Source organism: Chenopodium quinoa, unplaced genomic scaffold (genome assembly GCF_001683475.1).
Source record: "Chenopodium quinoa cultivar QQ74 unplaced genomic scaffold, ASM168347v1, whole genome shotgun sequence".
Classification (NCBI taxonomy): Eukaryota; Viridiplantae; Streptophyta; class Magnoliopsida; order Caryophyllales; family Amaranthaceae; genus Chenopodium; species Chenopodium quinoa.
In genome coordinates this window covers 1,505,540-1,526,303 of record NW_018742345.1, presented here as the reverse complement: position 1 = coordinate 1,526,303, position 20,764 = coordinate 1,505,540, and the positions used below count along the sequence as shown (strand labels likewise).

At 36.5% G+C, this 20,764-nt stretch overlaps 1 protein-coding gene and 1 long non-coding RNA gene across 3 annotated transcripts; both read left to right on the top strand.

The window, feature by feature from the left end:
• The first annotated feature begins 4,139 nt into the window (after positions 1-4,139).
• Positions 4,140-9,572, top strand: LOC110694070. Of its 2 annotated transcripts, none has more exons than XR_002505722.1 (3): positions 4,140-6,259; positions 8,377-8,454; positions 9,336-9,572. It is a non-coding gene; the product is annotated as an uncharacterized LOC110694070 (long non-coding RNA). The 2 variants fall into 2 exon arrangements; XR_002505723.1 differs by having other exon boundaries at positions 7,182-8,454.
• A 9,792-nt stretch (positions 9,573-19,364) lies between these two features.
• Positions 19,365-20,513, top strand: LOC110693631. The gene has a single exon (XM_021870780.1). The coding sequence runs from the start codon at positions 19,365-19,367 to the stop codon at positions 20,511-20,513; it is 1,149 nt and encodes a 382-aa protein (XP_021726472.1).
• Positions 20,514-20,764: the final 251 nt, after the last annotated feature.

Sequence of the window (20,764 nt, the reverse complement as noted above, 5' to 3'; positions counted from 1 at the left end):
TAAGCACAGATTTTGTCTTGGTTCCGGTTGCTCGCAGAACCCTTCATGGGGAGCGGCTTCTCAATTGAGAGCCGTCCCTTTATTTCTTTTAGGATAAACTGGTTATCCTTGTTAAACACATACTTTGGGGAGTATGGTTTGAATTCTTTTTTCTTTTTCTGGGCCGGCTGTTTAGAGGAATCAGCCGCCCAGACCTCTTTTCTTTTTTCATCTTTGTTGGACGACTGTTTCTGTCGTCTCTCTCTGTTGTCGAACCTCTTCCCGTCCGACTGTTTTATCGTACACAGATCAGTCGCCTGTATATAGGCTTCTGCTTCAATCAAGGCCTCTTGAAGTGTCGCCACCCTTTTTCGAACTAAATCAAATTTGAAGGTAGACCCATCTTTGAGACCTCTAAAAAAGTCAGTATAAGCTACCTCATCCGGTAACCCTTGAATCTGTATTCTCATCAGGTTGAACCGCCTGATGTAGGAACGAAGCCCCTCCTTTTCACCCTGCTGAATTGTTCCCAAATCAAGGGTTGTTTTCTTCGCAGGGATGTTCATTGCGAAGTTGGAGGCAAATAAGTAAGCAAGCGTCCTGAAGCTGTTTACACAACCAGTCGGCAGGTTGCCGAACCATTGCTGTGCAATTCCCTTGAGAGTCGCTGGGAAACACTTGCACCAAGTGGGATCATCCAACCCTTGAAGGTACATCAGGTTGGTGAATGCCATCAGATGGTCTTCCGGGTTAGTAGTGCCATCATAGGCGCCTACTAAAACATTTTTTACTTTGGTCGGCTGAGCGGCTTCAGTAATTTCCTTGGAGAAGGCCGACGGCTGTTCACCAAGTCTAAGCAGCCGTAGCTGCCAGTCCATAGGTTGGACGTTTTTTGCTGCAGGTCCACCAAATGGAGGTGGCTGCATAAAATATTGTTGTTGCGGCACAAATGGCAAGTTTGGTACCGCCTGTGCACTATGAAAGCCGGACTGACGGGAGGTGCCGCCTGACTGACTCTCATGGTACGACTGAGTTGGCCTCATAGAGGCATTTCGCAAACTGTCCTGAAAATTTGAAGTAGAAGCCGACTCTGATAATCGGTCACTCTTCTTCTGCTCTAGCAGGTGCCGAGCATCTGTGAACATTTGCTTTGACCCGTCCGCCTGAATATGACGAACCGATTTCCTATTTCCCGTAGGATAACGGAGTTTTGTGAAATCAAGAGCAGACGGCTCCCGCTTCTTAGATTTAGGATGGGGAGTCGCCTCTCGCCCTTGAACTGGCTTCCTCTTCAGTGAAGTGGAAGGTTTTTTGGCCGACTGCTCTTTGACTGAAGCAGGCGGTTTTTTGTTGATCAACTCTTGGATCTCTCCCTTGAAGCCCCTCATGAAGGTCATGAGTTCGTTCCTTGTGATGGGAGCAGACCCATCAGTCGGCTGTTGCCGAGCAAGCGATGCGCCTGCTGGCTCGCTTCCTGTTTGAAGATACTCCCGTTCCCTTATTTCAGTATGACGGGTACGGCGGGCCCTTAGGGTCCCGTCTGGAGCTGTATGAGTTTCAACTTCAAATTCACTTTCGGTATCATGGTCCGACTGAACTTGAGGGTCGTCTAGGGGACGCCTCTCTTCTGGAGTCGGTACAGACTTGGATGCCATCTCTGAAGTACTCTCCCCACAGACGGCGCCAAATGTTTCGGGGTTTTCTGATGTCCTGCGGGAGAGTTACAATTCCGAGACTGGAACCGGACGCCTGTACCTGCAAAATAACGGAGACTCCTGAGAGCTCCGCCTCCAACGGTCAAGTTAGTACCTGATTAAGGAGTAATCAATACAGAAATTAAAGTAATCAGATCTCTCTAGGTGAGAGTGCTTAGTGTTGGTAATCTGCGTTGTTAGCGAGATTAGCCGGTCGTTAATAAGTCTGTTCTTCTCTGCTTGATCTCTTAATTATTTGGTCCTTTGATTAATGAGGATTAATCGAGTATTTATAGCCTTGGGAAGCGTGCAACTCTCTAGGTTTAAGGTAAACCTAGGGCTGATCGGGCCTCTAGACTGAATTGGGCCTTGATGGCCGGTTGTCCCACTTGGCATGGGTGGACACGTGGCGTGTCTTAAGTGGTCCGTGGAGGACGTATCTGTGACTGACACGTGGCAAGCTCCTGTTGGCCTTCGTGAAGGACACGTGGCGGAACCTGGTTGGTCCACTTGTCAGACGGTGATTGGTGGATAAAAATCCCTTAATCACTAAGTACTCAAACTTCTTCGTCTCGAGATTTTTTTTTTTTTTTGTGAAAGCAGCATATCTGTCAAAGCAAAAACCACATAATTAATCAATAATAATTAAGATTATTAAGAACATACCACAAAACAACTTACCATTAAAACGATGAACACTAAACAAATTAAAAAAAATTCGGGTTCAACTCTCTTTAAAATTTGTTGCAATGCTTCTGGGTTTAAAATTTGTTCCAATGCTTCTAGGTTTTCAAGTATACATAATATAATTCACCCACTAACTTAATTTCATGAAACTAACAACATATAAAAACTTGAGAATTCCACTAAAATAACAAATTAAACAACAAATTAAAAAATGAAGACAATTATGAATTTAAACACATACAATGGTAACAGTAGCAATAACAGAAGCAATTGCAGCCATATAAACAATTACTCACCCAGAAAAAAAACGAAAAATTACTCACCCATATAAACCCAGAAAAAGAAAAAAGAAAAATTACTCACCCATATAACAGTTGCCTCTACCAAAATAAACCCAGAAAAAAACGCAAAATTACTCACCCATATAAACAATTGATATTCATAATAAATAAATATAAAATTGAAATTTATTACTAAAATTAAAAACCCAAATCAAGAAAAAGATAAAGAATAAGATCTGAAAATACCTTGAGCACATTCGGCTTTAATTTGATGGGGTTCAAGAGTGATGAGTGTCATTTATGGCACTCATAGGGTAGTCTTTTAGGATGATTTCATCCCTTTTTCATGCTTCTTCTCTTATTTTTGGTCCATTTTCCTTTAGTTCCTCTCTTTCCTTCTTTCTTTGTGTTTTTCGTGTTTTCTTCGTGTTTTCCTTTATTTGGCCCTTTTTCCCTTTTATTCCTTTTCTTTGTTTGCTCTTGTAGGTACCTAGGAGTTGTCTTTGCAAAGGGATCAAGATGAGCTATATTGACTAAGCAAGGAGGAAGCAATCTGCTCAGAGAGGGCTTGGAGAGGGCTTGGAGAGGGAATCATCTTTTTCCAGGTTGCCGCGGGCGCAGATCCTAAAGGCACGGGCAGGGGTTATGTTGCACCAAATTTGCCAAAATCGACCAGGAACTCCCCGCGGTTGCCCCAAGGGCTCCCCGCGGGCGCAGGTAGATTAGAGAGGGCGCTCCAGATTAGAGAGACCGCGGGCCTCTGATTACTCTTTGCGAGCAGGGCATTTTCCGCGCCCTTGCCGCGGGCGCGGGTGTTGCCTAGACAGCCCGCGGGGTTTGTTATGGGTTCCGTACCCATTTCCCTGCGGGCGCGTGATTTCTTAGAGAGGGCGCGAGGAACCTGTTTTCCTTCTTTGCTTATAAATACACTTGTAATTCCTTTTTGAAAACTAACTTTTAGATAATTTTTATTAGCTTAGTTTTAGAGAGAGAAGTTAGTGAGAAGTTAGAAAGAAGTTCTTGGATTTGGATTGGTATTTCAACATTGGTTCAATTGTGTTTGGATTTCTTCATCTTCAATCATTAATATTAGTGAGAATCTCTTCTTTTAGTTCATCTTTTTACTTGTTTGTCTTAGTTTCATGTTTGATTATTTGATTTCCTTGGATTTGAATTTGATATTGTAGTTGTGATATTTTTTTTCTCTTGATTTTGATTTAGAATGATGATCAATGCAATTTCTAGTGATTTGTTCTTGAGTTATACCATGATTAGTGAATAGATTAGTTGCTAGGGAGAAGGGGAAGCATGCTTGATTGATTATTTGTGCTAGTTGATGATCATTGATTGATGGAATTGTTGCAATTAAATTGGTTGACGTAGTTTTGCATGTGATTAATTAGATTAGGAGTGATCAACCTATAAGATTAATCTAGATTGCATTGCAATTCTTAATGACATGAACCATCAATTTGAGAATTGCTTTAATTTATTGAGTTTGATTGTGATTTTCCTTGATTAGCCATTCATAGTGACCCCTATCTTGTCTTATAGGAAATAGCTTTTGGATTCTTTTGATTGCTACTATTGTTTGTCCTTTGCAATGCTTGAATCAATTGAATAAACTATCAATTAGCATGATTATTGAACTTGCATGTTGAACCTACATCCCTAGTGTTTAGTTTCTTGAATTACTTGATCAATATAGCTTTGTTACCATAGTACCAACCATTTTCTCACTACAAGCTTCGAAGTAGCTTGACTTAGGCTATATTTAATACCGACTCACTCCTTTGGCTTCGACCCTCGACTTGCCTTATACTCGTATTAGGTTGGTTTAGGTTGTATAAATTGTATTTTATCTAGGGATAGATAATTGATGACACGTTTATTCCTTTATCAAAGAGGAGCAGGAATCAATATTGATTGGCTGATGTTGTTGTTGACGATGGAGTTATTTTTTTGACCAGTTATTACACTTAGAATTCCCATTTTTGTCTCTCTTATTACAGTGATTCGATTTCTTCTGTTGTAGCAAATTAACTTTCCAAAGGTTGATTTTTTGCTTGACTCACTTCCGATGTCGTCTTCTCTAAAGTGACAATCTTGTTATGGCGGATTTGATAAAGCGAGGTGGATGCGGGTCATTATTTTCACTCGACTTGGTCGGATATAAACCGGGTGAGGAGATAGCTTAGGAGGAAGTAGATCATGGTGGTGGTAGTGAATTCATTTGTTGGAAGAGAAGGAGAAGCAGTTGGAGAGAGAAAGAGGAGGGAGAGAAGGAGAAGCAGTAGGAGCGGCGGATGAAGGTAGGTTTGTGAATTATTAGGGTTTCATTTCCTTTTTATATTATTTGTAGATTAGGGAGACCGGTTAAGTTGTCACGGGTCTCTCCTAATAAGTTTTTCAATTTTTTTTATATAAAATAATGAGAAATCGGTTATATACTAACGCAGGTCTCTCCTTTTAAATTTTAAAATAAAAAAAATTAAGAGAGACCTGTTATGTAATAACACAGGTCTCTCCCTTTTAAATTTAAAATTAAAAAAAATCAAGAGAGACCTGTTATCTATATTAAAAGGTCACCGTTTAATATTCACTTCTTAAGACAATACAAAAGAGACCCGTTTTTTGTAATATTGGGTCTCTTGAAACAAAGAGACCGGTTATCTACTAAAACGATCTCTTATTTAAGGTCTCTTTGAGGATTTTTGTAGTAATGATTGGTGAGTGATGGATGGTGGGATAAACTTGATTATTTTCTTGAATTTACACTACCCATGATGAACTTCTTGAGGGTTGCTGATACAGACTCATGTGTCTTACACTTAGTGTATGACATGAGGGATACGATGATCGAACAGGTGAAAAAAGTTATTTTCGATAATGATGATGCTGATTATCTCACAAGATTGTCTCCGCACTACTACATTTTTTATCAAATGCGACGGTAAAAAGAGAGCTAATAAAACGACCCTTTTATTACCATTGCATTAGATAAGCCATATACAACGGCTTATACTTTAGGGGGGCTAATGCGACGACATTAAGAAGCCGTTGCATTAGGTGTGCTAATACAACGGTTTGGAAGGCTGATGCAACGGCAGTAGTCTTTATCCACACAATAAAGTTAAATACAAGTACCTAATTTTTTCTCCCACTCTTTTTCTGTTTCCCCTTCTCTCTAACTTTCTTTCTTTCTCCTCAGCTCCATTAAAGCGACATACTTCGAGTATTCCATTGACACGCACTCTGAGCTTTCTCTCCTCCACTAAAGCTGAGTTGAGTTGCGTATTTTTTTTAATAATCATCGAATAACAATTTAACAATCTAGGATTTCACTATCTTTGATTTTATTGTCAATAGAGATAATTTTGGGTTCTTTGGTTGATTAACAAACTATTTTTGAATATTAATTCCTTTGAATTTATGGTGATATAATTTCCTTGCTATGTTTCACATTTACTCGAGTTGTTGTGGAGCTTTTGACAACTAGAAGAATTACCACTATCAGCAACACTCGGAGATCCAATATACTTCGCGCAGACCACCGCACCACCACAAGTGGATGCCACCAATGCTGCCGCATCTGCAGCACTGCTAAGGGCTGGATTGGTATTTTTATTTTTCCTAAATTTACAATTCCACTTTCGGTTCTTTTAATTGCAATTTATGTATGTAGATTTTCTTGATTTCAAATTGTCTATTGAAATGAAACTATATTTGGTAGATTATTTGATATAAGAGCAATGAAATGTTTGCTGGTTGTTTGACAAAATTGAATTGTATTATTTGATTAAAAATTTAAACCTTTACTTTGGTGTTTATAGATTATATAAAACTACTCAAATTACTTAATTTAGATGCAAAAGTTTTAATTTGATCTTATGGTCTTGCCTTTTGTGGTGTGTAAATGCAAATATAGTTGGTTCATTGGCCGTACGACCATGTCATACTGAAACCCATGATGCAATAGATTCTGCCATTCTTTGTATGTAATTCTGCTTGTTTTTTTAGGGGAATTCGTATGCGGCTCTAATATAAGTTTGTTTTGGTTATTTTATTATGAAACAATTAGGCTCTGTATATAGGATTTAGATCTTAAAATTGGTTATATTTAGAAATGAATCTATTGTTGCTTCATTAGCATATGGGTTTGAGAATCTTGGATTAGTAATGACTAACAATAAATGTATGTGAACTGTTCTTATATTGGCTTTTTTGAGAGAAGAATTTCAGATAATTATAGGGTTAATATTCCTCATAACATATTAAGTTATTTGTGTTACATTTTAATTACATGAAGAAAAGAGTAGGGTGGACAAAATTTAGGAGGAAGAAGGTTATTATATTGGCTATATATTTATTATTGTGAGTATGTGACTTGGTTGAATTAAAGAAGAAAAGGAATTGCTTGTATATCCATCACTAGGGTCCGTCTATCTTTGTCTATTGCACACAGCATGTTCTTTCTTTACTTGTTGTTATATCAATTCATATACTATATGTAGTTTAATTGTATGCTTTTCTCTGGTAGGCTTACTCTTTCACTATGGTGTATTTTGCCCAAAAGTGAGGGTAGATGAAGGCATGAAATAGGATTTACAATGCAGCAATGGAGATACGGTTAATAGAAAGGAGAGTATTTTTTTATTTCTTAAAGTTTTGAACCTGAAGTATATTATATTAACTTGTTTTAAACCCCCCTGTTTGCCTTTTGTGCGTGCATTTGAAGCTCAAGTGCTTTGAATATTAATTGATGGGTTAGTGTCAAATTATATTTGTTGATTTTGTGATTGGTTGCACAATATTGGTAGTGCAATTATGTCATTGGAGTTTAGACTTTACTTTAATTCAATTATTAGACTTGGAAGAATGAGTAACTATTAGCATTTTTTGGAGTTTAGACTTTACTTGAATTAAATTCACATAGGCATGTGATTTAGGTGTAGGATAAATTTTTAATCCTAGTTCCCTTTTATTACTTTGTATCATATACTTATATGCCCTGTACCCATCAGGTGTAATGTTGCTGGTTTGTACTCGCTTAGAAGCAAGTTCGACACGTGTATATTATGTTTTGGTATATTTCTTGCATGTAATTTGATATGCTTAACAAAACCTTTTCGGATCCGTGGCGAAATTAAGTTTGCAACTACTGGTGCCGTGTCGAGGCTGCTGCTGCGGCTGCTTGGCAAGGTTGCAGCTACTACTACACAGTTAGCTTTAAAAGGTTGCAGCTGCTACTGCCCTATAGAGGTTATTGTTGCCCTGGCAAGGCTGCAACTGCAGCTACAGCTGCTACCACTCTGCTACTACTTGTGAATTTTATGCTTTTGGAAAGCTGAGCAAAAATATTAAATGTGAAATTTTATGCACTTGAATTTTGAACAGTGAACTGCCACATGAATGGAGTTTCGGGTTAAAGAGGCATGAATAAGTAGATGGAACATGAAACATTGAAAATAATACAAAAAGGGAGAACTGGGTTACTGTAAAGACATTAGCCTCGTGGATATCCAAATATATTTTAGTCATGAGCTTTGAATTTTCTCAATTCCCTCTATATGGCATTCTGGTTATGTCCATATGGTTTAGGTGTTAGCTAGCATATAGTAACTAGTAATATCTACACTTTCATTCCTTGAATGTCCAATCATCCTCGTGTTTTAAAAATCTAACTTAAACAACAAAAGATTAAAGTATTTGTTATTCTTCTTCTTATTAAACAGAGAGGCTGTAGAGAAGCTTTTTAAGGATATGCATGAAGCGGGAAATTGACTGCACTGGTTTTTTAACTTCTTTAACAGGTATATAGCTTTCATTTATTATTCATGAGCTAATTAGTTTTGAACAATAAGCACTGACATAAATTTAAGATGATGTAGGTGTAATAAGCACATCAACAACTTCTATGGCATGAACCTTTGCAAACAACCACCAAATAATATGATCCATTTTTCTAAACATTTGTGCCTATTAATAAACTTTATTGTTTTTATTAGACCACATCCATTTAGAGTGTCTTTAAATTAGCGATACTTGAAAGAATATGATTATGTATTTTAGGTGGAGCACATAGTAAGAGAAGACAGTATGATATTGGCTCAAGAAATAATAAAATGGTTAGTGAGCTAATTGCATCCCACCCTCCCATTATCGAGTCTCAAAGGTTTATTCTTCCTACCCTTAAAACTGAGGGTATAATAAAAAAAAGTTATAGAAATTGTATTGAACAGATCTGGTTATATTGGAATTGTGACTTGTTTCATGCTCGATAATTCTTTTGAATGTAGGCTATTGGTGTTATGGTACATTTTTGTGAATTTTTGTGATGTTGAAACAACAATTATCTTAACCTGACTTGGACTGTGTCCTGGCTGTTTATCAGTTACAATATCTTTCATATAATGCTTTTAGTTGAGACAAGTTAAGTAATGCTCATAATTTGGGCTCTAATACTGAGAAGAGTTGCCGACAAAATGTATCAAGTGTTATGACCCTGAGTCTATATCATTAGTAGTGTGCACTAGGGTTGACAGGTTATTTCTGACTCTTCGTGTAACCTGAGCTCTACTGCTGGTGGGAGATGTGTTTATTCCATGGCACCTCAAGTTCCTTTCATATTTTTTTTTAGTGCTCAATTCTTCTATAATCCCATTTTGATTTGTATGCATGTTTTATTTATTAGGGGATTTAGATCCATTGGATGTGTGTAAACACTGCTAGAGGTGGATACTTAAACCGAAGAAGATGCTTCCCGAATTGCCTCACTTGAGAAATTGGAGAAGTGGGAGAAAGAAATAATGATGCGGTCCAAAGAATTGCTTAATGTATTGTTTGGGGATCAATATTATTTAGTTTTAACTTTTAATTGTTTTGTTCTTAGTTTAACTAGTGATAATTTAATTTTGTAATTTTCCTTATAGATAACAATGTATAAACTTTTAATTTATATTAATACAATTCTAATTTTATTTTTTTTGAAAATTCTGATTATAATTGTATTATTATTATTATTATTATTATTATTATTATTATTATTATTATTATTATTAAATATAGGGAACCGTGGCATTAGGGTGTATGCACCGTAACACTAGGTATAAAAAACCGTGGCATTAGGTGTTATAGCTAATGACACGGCAGTAATGTTGTCGTTGCATCAGATATTGATCTACTGCAACGGATCATTGATGTTGTGGCATTGGGTGTCCTATGCCGTTGCATTAAACCTATTGCAACGCCAGCAGATGCCATGGTACATGGTCGTTGCATTAGGCCTAATGCCACGAATTTTTACGCCTAATGCAACGAATTTGGGGGTTGCAATAGGTCAAAAATGTAGTAATGCCGTTTTATGATGCTATTCAAAAAGTCATTAAGTGTAGGTAGAACCAAGCCATACCCCTTACATTTCTTGGCACATTCTTTAGTTCCTAAATATTACCCTCATGAATGGATTCAAGGGGGAGGCAACATTCCAAGGGTACCTCCTCATGAAGATAAAGAGGTTTTAAGAGATGGAAATACGTGTTTACATAGGCTTTTCCCAAATGTTGATGATGCTTGAAAAATCTTTCTTGAATACGGAGCTTATTCTAGGGATTTAGGGTTCTTTAATGAACCTCATGTCATGTAGTTCCCTCACGATTGCTTTAGAGGAGTTTAAAATACTACTCCTACCAACAAGATGCATATTCCTTTTAGAGAGCCAATATGATAAGATACTACATAATTAAGCGTGCTTAGTTGGGAGTAGTCTTGGGATGGGTGGCCCTTTATGCGCATTTCGTGATAATAGGCCCTTCCCTAATTTGTTTGGGGTCTGGGTGTTACAGTACAAATGGTATCAGAGCAAACCTGCAACCGCTTGCTGACCATAGATAATTAATCTTATGTCAGTCGTCTAGCAGAGGAGAATTCTAGGGTTATATTGCCGTAACAAGACTGGATGTAACACTTTGATTACCCAGCTGCCGTTAGGCGTAATACTAGAGTCCCTAGTTTTCTAGGCGGAACGAGGGCATTGCCGATTTTAAGTGAGGGATTTTTGTAATACCCCTCATGATTGCTTTAAAAGAGTTTATAATACTAATCATACCAATAAGATGCATCTACCTTTTACTAAGCCCATATGCTAAGATACTCCATAATTAAGCGTGCTTGGTTGGGAGTTTTTGTGGGATGGTTGACCTCCTAGGAAGTTTTCCCGGGGTGCACATGAGTGAGGACAAAATACGCCGGAAGGATTGTGTTGGTATGTGAGGACAGGTGTTGGCCCTCGATGAGCATTTCGTGACAATAGGCCCCTCCCAAATTTGTTTGGGGTCGGGTGTTACATGTCATGGCAGGAAGGGCATATGAAGATCCCATGTCATGGTGTTCCAATTATGGCTCAGGTGCTCCAATGTTGCAAAGCCTTGCATTCAAGCTGCTCCCACAACCTCCTTCTTCTTCTTGTTGTAAGAGGAATTGGAGCACATATTGATAGAGATAGCTTGTTAGAAGTTGCTGATCTTTCGCTCAATAAACTAGAATTTGAAGCTATATCATTTACTGACCTTTGAGAAGAAGTGTTTTTTTAGTCATCCTAGAGCTGCTGAAGGAATTTTGAAAGTTTAAAACTCTCAGAAGTTAAGAATTGAAGAACATCTTTTGATATTTTTATTGTTCCGTACATTTGGTCTTTTCTTATGTAGTCTGTATTGTTTGAGATGTTGAGTTTTTATTCAAAAACTTATTTTGTTGTGTGTTTATTATTAATGTAATCAATTTTCATGAATATGTACAATTTTTTGCACTTAATATCCGATTTTTTTCTTAAAATTTTTTTTACCGTATCCGTACCCGATTTCAAAGTTAAGACAATGTCCCCGTGTCCTAAATTTTTAAAAATTGTCATATCGTACACTTGGATCCGTACCATTATGGGATACCCGTACCCGAGTCAATGTAACATAGTGCATAGAAGAGCTGCATACTCCATTTTTTGTGAACATAAGTTATGGTGAGTTAAAGAAAAGAAAAAGAATGCTATGATAAAACAAGGAAAAGTAAATGTGTTGTAATGCAAAAACAAACAGAAATGTGGGTATTTATAGCGAACCATGAGTGGTTCTTGTGGGGAAAAATTGGAGCAAATAGTGTTTGCATGTGTGTGAATAGGACATTCCGCAAAATCATGGTTGGACATTGAATTTTAGTGTGTGAACAAGTATTTCCACTAATGTTTATCAGTTTAATTTAGTGTGTCAATAACACATTCCAAAAATCATGGTTGTATAACATTCAATTTTAGTGTTTGTTTCTTATCAATTGAATAACGTACTCGTTTAATGGACTTTCACTAATGATAATTCGTATCACCAATGAACTTTAAAAGTATCTAAATATGGTAAAACAAGTAAAACGATAAATACGTTTCAATGGGCCTAACCCACACCGTTCGTCCCATACATCACTTTCATAGTATTAATAAGGCGCGTAGTATAGGGTTTTTTTCCTTCCAAGATATAGAAACAATTTCATTCTATTTATAAGAAGGTGCACAATGGCTACCTTTCCACACCAACACACACCTCCATTGCAAATCATTTTATCAAAGCTCAACCATGTCTCCAACCTCGACAGCAAGGGGATTAAATGTTAGGGTACCATACAACCACTATATTTCAAAACATCAAACAATATTATTATTTCAAATACAAAAAAGATAATAAAAATTTCCCCCTCAACAAACACTATTCGGGAATAAGAGATAAATATAACGAGAACGATTTTTATTTCTATTAGGAACCTACATTTGAAAGCCTTTCCTCATTCTCTGTTATATAAACGCAAACGTGAAACAACCCGCCTGCAGTATACTAGACCATCAAAATCTCACCAGCAACAAAGACATTATCTGTAACAAATGTATCCTATCCTTCATGAAGATTCACTGGTCGACTAGATTGAACATCAGTCTCAGGAATAATTACATCCCAGGCACTACTTAATTACTTGCATAACTCTTATATAACTCGTTTTCTTTAATGGGGGTAGAATGCGGTAGAATTTTGTGTTTTTTCCCTTTTTTTGTTATTTTTTTGTTTTTTGCACAATTTTAAAGAGTATTTTGAGTAATTTTGATCTAAAAGAATCACCAAAAGGTAAAAGTATGACAAAAAGTACAACTATATTATACAAAGTGAGGAAAAAGTTTGAATTTCATTACCCAAGTTTTGGGACGAAATTCTTCTAAGGGGGGTAGACCATCATACCTAGTAATTTTATGCGTATTTTAATTTAAATTAGTATTTTGTAAAGTATTTAAATAATTCAAAATAAATTATTTGTGGAATTTTAATTATTTATTTTAATAAGTTCGGAAATATTTTATAAAAGGAAATTTTTAAAAGTCAAAGTAAAAAACAAGTTTGAATAGGAAAGGGAATTTAGGTATAGGAGGGTTTCTAGAGAAAAAGGGGTATAATATTCAGCACATGGGCAAAATAAACTTTGCCCAGAGTGGAGAACACCAAAGGTAATTTTCTCTCCCTTCTCTCTTATTTTTCTTTTCTTTTTTAATTCCCCTTCCCCTTTTTTGTAACACGGCTGACACCACCACGACGCACAACTAGCCGACAACAGCAGCCACCAGCGCACATGTTAGTAGCCACAGCGACACCAGCGGGCGCGGTAGCAGCCCTGCCGCGTGTCGTGGTGGTTGCTGCTGCTTGCGGTTTTCTAAAAAAAAAAAATTTCTTTTAATTCTTTTTCTTTTATCCTTAATCTAATTATAATTATGAGTTTTGTGATGATTTTCATGATGTTTGATGATAGGTATATTGTAAATAAATTTTCATATTTGATTTTTTTATTAAAAAACCCAAAATTGAAAACCCTAGGTTTCAAAATCATTGCATATAAAGGAATTTGATTTTTGGTGGATTAAATCATTGATTTGGGGGTTTTAAAACTCATTTACAGCAAGTTTTTATGATTTAATAAAGCTGAAAATTTTGTTAGTAAGCCATAATTTAGTTTCTTGAGGGAATTTTTGACTACCTATTAATTGGGATTAAAGTAATGGGTTTTAAATTAATTTTCAGCTTTTTTTAAATAAATATGAGGTATTTAAAGAGGGTATATATTGCTGGAAATTTGTGTGGAGTAGATTTTAATGTCTCTCTGTAAATTTGGATTGTAGGTGACTACCAAGTGAGTGATTTCATATAGTCGTGGCGATTTAAAGATCGTATTAAAGGTACGTTCGCGTACTTTGTATTTATTTGGTGATGTAGGAGCATGATAGGATTTTAATAATTGATTCCAAATAGTATCATGATAGATTTTGATTGGAATATATTATTGGGTTGATGTTGGTGATTGAATTATGAAGCATGGATTATTTGTAATGGATTAGTGAGTGAAAACATTTAATTTGGCATGTTGTATATAAACCACACTTTTATTATTGGCATGATAGAGAGCATGTTTAATTAAACTAAATGTTTAATTTGGGTTGAAATAATGAAAAGGAATTTTATTAGGTTCATATAATTTTTATAGATGCTTTAAGCATGAGGAAAGAGCTATTTAAGAGTCTATGCACATGAGGAATGAATTATATATTGGTGCGTAAGTGCACTTAAGATGTTTCTAACACCGAGAGATAGGAATTTTATGTGTATATTAATTTAAATAAGTATTTTGTAAAGTATTTAAATAATTCACAATAAATTATTTGTGGAATTTTAATTATTTATTTTAATAAGTTCGGAAATATTTTATAAAAGGAAATTTTTAAAAGTCAAAGTAAAAAACAAGTTTGAATAGGAAAGGGAATATAGGTATAGGAGGGTTTCTAGAGAAAAAGGGGTATAATATTCAACACATGAGAGTGGAGAACACCAAAGGTAATTTTCTCTCCCTTCTCTCTTATTTTTTTTAAATTCCGCTTCTACTTTTTTGTAACACGGCTGGCACCACCACGATGCACAACTAGCCAACAACAGCAACCACCAGCGCACATGTTAGTAGCCGCGGCAACGCCGGCGGGCGTGGTAACAGCCCTGCCGCGTGTCGTGGTGGTTGTTGCTGCTTGCGGTTTTCTGAAAAAAAATATTACTTTTAATTCTTTTGCTTTTATCCTTAACTAATTATTAATTATGAGTTTTGTGATGATTGTCATGATGTTTGACTATAGGTATATAGTAAATAAATTTTCATATTTGACTTTTAATTAAAAAGCCTCAAATTGAAAACCCTAGGTTTCTAAATTATTGCATATAAAGGAATTTGATTTTTGGTGGATTAAATCTTTGATTTGGTGGTTTTAAAACTCATTTACAGGAAGTTTTTATGATTTAATAAAGCCGAAAATTTTGTTAGTAAGCCATAATTAAGTTTCTTGAAGGAATTTTTTACTACCTATTAATTGGGATTAAAGAAAGGGGTTTTAAATTAATTTTCAACTTATTTTAAATAAATTATGAGTGATTTAAAGAGGGTATATATTGCAGGAAATTTGTATGGAGTAGATTTTAATGTCTCTCTATAAATTTGGATTGCAGGTGACTACCAAGTGAGTGATTTCATATAATCGTGGCGATTTAAAGATCGTTTAAAAGGTACGTTCGCGTACTTTGTATTTATTTGGTGATGTAGGAACATGATAGGTTTTGAATAATTGATTCCAAATAGTATCATGATAGATTTTGATTGGAATTTATTATTTGGTTGATGTTGGTGATTGAATTATGAAGCATGGATTATTTGTAATGGATTAGTGAGCGAAAACAATTAATTTGGCATGTTGTATATGAACCACACTTTTATTATTGGTATGATAAAGAGCGTGTTTAATTAAACTAAATTTTAAATTTGGGTTGAAATAATGAAAAGGAATTTTATTAAGGTTCATATAATTTTTATAGATGCTTTAAGCATGAGGAAAGAGCTATTTAAGTGTCTATGCACATGAGGAATGAATTATATATTGGTGCCTAAGTGCACTTAAGATGTTTCTAACACCGAGGGATAGGAATTTTGGCGCATTACGCATTTAAGGTGTCTCAAAAGTAAATGAGAATGGGTTCAACATTAAATATTATATGGTCACTAATTATTCAAGATTATATTGGTATGCTTAATTGTTTGAATAATTATAATGATTGATTCATTTATTGTGTTCTGGTTTTAGAGTTATCACCAAGTCTAATAATATGTAAATAACGTTAAGTGAATGATATTACGCATCAAAACTCTTGGAACGTATATACCTTGAGTATGAACATATGGGGGGAGTTATGGGGTTTTATATTTAACCATAATTTGTACTGGGAGTACAAAATGTTGTATATATCATTTTATTATTATGCGCAGGAATTTCACCACTTACGAGTGTTTTTTTTTCACTGGCACGGTTAGCTACCGTTATAGTACCCCTTCATTGGGGCAAGTTAAGGGGGAAACTCGTTCAATGCATAATCAATTCTAAATGAATAGTTTTTTTTTAATTTAGGGCAATGTTGTATGGTGTATTCTTGTAAAGAGGTGTATGGTGTATTCTTGTAAAGAGGTGCAACAAGGTTAGTTGTGTGATCATAGGTTAAAGTATGTTAGTGTGTTTTATTTACACTTATGTACTCAGCATTGCTGATTGTGCGTTTGTATGTTTGTTTGGCCTTATCTTAACTTTGGCCCTATGATGACCCATTTCAAATGGGGAGTAGTGGGGACAAGTGGAGACGAGCTTTGCAGGCGATGAAGCATATTTATGATGGGCAAGAGTGAAGAGCGAATAATGCTTAGTTTCCATAAGTTTATGATGTGATTTATTGCTTTAATTTTTTTTATTATATTATGCTTGTAAGAGTAACTCAAAGGTTTTTAAATTGGTTTGGTTTGAAGCAGGGCCTACAATGGTTCCAAGTTGTAGGTTGACTTTGCTTTACTTTTGTTTGACTTTAGTTTCGTATAGTTAACTATTAAAGTTGAATTGTTTTGATTTTTTTTTATAGTCTCTTGTTGTGTGTCTTTGTGACTAATGGTAAACCTAGGTCGTTGGGGACTAGATTTACCTGCCAAAATAATATGTATTAGGATAAACCAACCCGAGGTATAGGGTAAGTCTAGGTCGAATCCCAAGGGAAAGAGGGAGTGCTAAGGTTGATGCTAAGCTATTTAGAAGGCTAAGGGCGTGGGTTGGTCTATAATAATAGAATCAAATCAATCAAGAAAAATAAAATAGAATTCAATATCAAAACACTAGGGAACTTAGGATCCACATGCATTGCTAACAATCTTGCTAATTCAGGAGGATTCAATTAACAAAGCAATGTGAGGGAAAATGGAACAAGCAATCATAGTCACTCAATAGGCTATTCCTAGGGTCAAGCTAGATTTCTCTACAAATGACTCCAATAGGAAATCACAAATCGATATCAAACGATAATAATAGCACTCAAATCAATTGTTCGTGTCATTGAAGACTATTATGCAATCTAGCATTATCCTAAAGGTTAGCTACTCCATTTCATACCAAGCACATGCACAAGTTTCATTAATCAATTTAATCACATCAACAATTCAATCAAAATCCCAAATTAGCATTAGACTATCACCAAAACATGCTTCACCACATTCCCTAGCAAATCAATTACTCACTAATCATGGCAAAATTGAAATGCATAGCAAAAGAAATCATCAATCTAATCATCAACATTGTAATTCAACAATCAAAATTTAGCTAAACAATAGAAATTCAACAATATATTATAAAATCAAACTTCAAATGGCATTGAAAAGGTAAAGAATTCTTACAAAACTTTGATAAATATCAAAGAGGAATGAAGATCTCAATAGCACAATCATCAAATGCCAAGCTTCTCTCTTTAGAATCTAAGAACAATACCACAAAATCAAGAGGTTCTCTCTCTAAAAATCTAATCAAAATCTAATTCTAATTCAATTCTCTTTCAAAACTTTTCTCTCTAAAAAATAAAGGAATTTCTATTGATAGCAAAACTAACTATAAGGAAGTTAGTTAGATGTTCCAAAAAGGACCTCAAAGAGCGCGGTCCCAAAGCTTTTTGAATCAGATGGGAAGGGGTCTTCTCCCTGAGGTTTGACTTTCGTTGACTTTCTCTCTTCTCTCTCTTCTTCATGGTTCTTCATTTTTGGTTGGTTTTCTTCATCAAATCTGGATATCAATGGCGAAGAAGAAGAAGCAAGCTATTTCTACACCTCAAGTAGCGCAACAAAAGACTGCTTATGAAGTTGTTGGTTCGATTTTGCAGAATTTGGGAAACTCAAGTACCTCTTTAGTTCCTAGCCCGATTTAAGAGGTGGATGAGCTGCTTACTCCGACGCCGGCGTTAGTGCAGTCGGCTTGTGGAGCTATTTCCGGTGTTCCATTGGATGCTGAAGCTACTCTCTTTGCTGAAGCTGCTGCTAGGCCGAGTCAGTCCAATGGAACAGTACCTAGGGTTTCTGGGTTTACTGTTCCATTGGATGCTGGTGGATCTGGGCATAGTGTTGAGCCAGGGCGTTCTCTTCGCTATTCCTCACCCTCTCTGGAGCATAATGTGCACAAAGTTAATGAAGATCGAGCTGCTTCTCCCTCTGCCCTGGAACTGAACTCGCGCAAGTTTGATGAAAACCGAGCTGCCTCTTCCCCTGTTCTGGAGCAGAATGCGAGTGATCGAGATGCACCTTTTACTGGGAAATTGGCTGCAAAAGGGGATACATTATCCTTTGTTGCTCCGAAAGTGCAGGACGGGAAACTCATTGCTGAGCTACAGGCAGCCGAGCTTGAGGCAGGTAATCGAAAATGGGCTAATGCTTTAGTCTTTTATGTGGTTGGCTTTTACCCTACTATTGCTGATGTTCTTCGTTTCTTTGCTCAACAATGGAATGATATGCAAAAACCAGATGTGTATTGGCATGATGATGGGTACTTTATTGTCAATATGTGTTCTAGTGATGATAGAGATACTATACTTTGTTCTGGTCCTCATATGTTCCTTGGAAAGCCTGCAATAGTGAAGCCTTGGTGTCCTAATTTTGATTTTCATGCTGAAATTCTTAGAACTATCCCTCTTTGGGTTAAATTCCCTAATCTCCCACTTAATTGTTGGGGATCTGACACACTTAGCCGCCTTGGTAGTTTGCTTGGAGTGCTAATTTGTGCTGATGAGTGTACTACTAGACAACTTAGAGTGTCTTTTGCTAGGGTTCTGATTGAAATTGATGTTACAAAGCCTATGCCCACCTTTATATGGGTTGAGAGTCCTTCGAAGGAACTATTGGAGATCAGGGTGGTGTATGAGTGGGCTCCTCCTTTTTGCTCTAAGTGTAACAAGATTGGTCATGATTGCTCTGTTAAGCCTCCTATGCCTAAGCAGGCTTCTAAGCAACCGGCTCCTGTTCCTCCTAAGCAAAAGCAAGTTTGGGTTCCTAAGCCTACCCATGTTCTTGCTTCTACTACTGCTGTTGATGTTGGTGTTTCTGTTCATGGACAATCTATTATTACTCCACAGGTTCATACCTCTCAGAATTCAGATGAGGGGTGGAGAATAGTAGGGAGGAAGACAAAAAGGCAGCAAACTAGAGTTCATCAGCCTGCTTCTACCTCTAATGCCTTTGTTGCTTTATTTGCAACTGAAATGGATGGTGCAGGTGGTTTCACTATAAATCTAAGCGGGGGTGAGGTTGATCCCCCTATGGTTTCATGATTTACTCTGTTTGGAATGTCAGGGGCTTGAATGACCCTGGCAAAGTTGCCTCTGTAAAGAGGTCGCTTCACTCACATTCAGTTGATGTTGTTGGATTGCTTGAAACAAAAATCAAATTGAAAAATGTTCTCACTTATCAGAGGAAGTTTGGCTCTTCTTGGCTTTGGTTGTGTAATTATGACCATTCTCCCAAAGGGAGGATTTGGCTTGGTTGGAATGTGGATAGAGTAACTGTTAATGTCTTGAAGGTTCATGAACAGTTCATTCATTGTACTGTTTCTTCTAAGGATCTCGCTACTCAAATTTATCTCACTGTTGTTTATGGTCTTCACTCCATTCATGATAGGCTTCCTTTGTGGGAGGGGCTCAGAAGCATCTCTATTCAGCATTCTCCTTGGCTTTGTGTTGGTGACTATAACTCTGTTCTTCATACTTCAGATAGGCTTCATGGTGTTGATGTTACTGATTATGATACTAGAGACTTTCAGAATTTGGTTGATGATTTGGACCTCACTGAGATCAAAAGCAAAGGGTCCTTTTACTCTTGGTCTAATAAGGCTCATACTGGCCCTAGAACGCTCTCTAGACTTGACAGAGTCTTTGGTAATCAAGATTGGTTAGCTTCTCATGGGCATGTGGAGACTGTTTATCTCCCTCCTTCTTTATCTAATCATAGTCTAGTTCTGTTGGATATTTTCTCTAGCCTTGTGGGGAAAGGTAGACCTTTCCGATTTCTAAATTGTATTGCTGATCACCCTGATTTTCTTGATACCGTTTCGCAGGCTTGGGGTTCTGGTAGCTCTGTTTGGCAGAAGCTTAATTCTGTGAAGTCTAGTATCAAATCTCTTAATAGCAAGCAGTTTGGTAACATTGAGGAAAAGATTGACCAGGCTAATGCTGAGCTTTCTAGAATTCAAAACTTAATGGCCCAGAACCCTGATGATTTGGATTTATATGCTAAAGAATCTGATGCTATTAAGGTTGTCAAGCACAGGAATGATATTCAAGAAAGCATCTTCAAGCAAAAATCTAGGATTAATTGGGTTAAGCTTGGAGATGGCAATTCTCACTATTTCTTCTCTGTGATGAAGACTAGGCAAGCAAGGAATAGAATTGACTCCATCTTTGATTCTAATCAGTATTAGGTGTTGCTCAAGGATCCAGATGCTATTTCTCATGAAATTATCTCTTTCTATAAGTCTCTTTTAGGGACTCGGGCTCCTTAGCTCCCTACTGTTGACCTTGTTACTATGAGGAGGGGTAAGCAGCTTATCTTTGCTGCTCAGAGCTACCTCATTAGGCCTATTTCTCATGCTGAAATTGATGTTTTCCTTAAGGGAATTGATAACACTAAAGCTCCTGGTATTGATGGCTTTAACTCCTTTTTCTTTAAGAG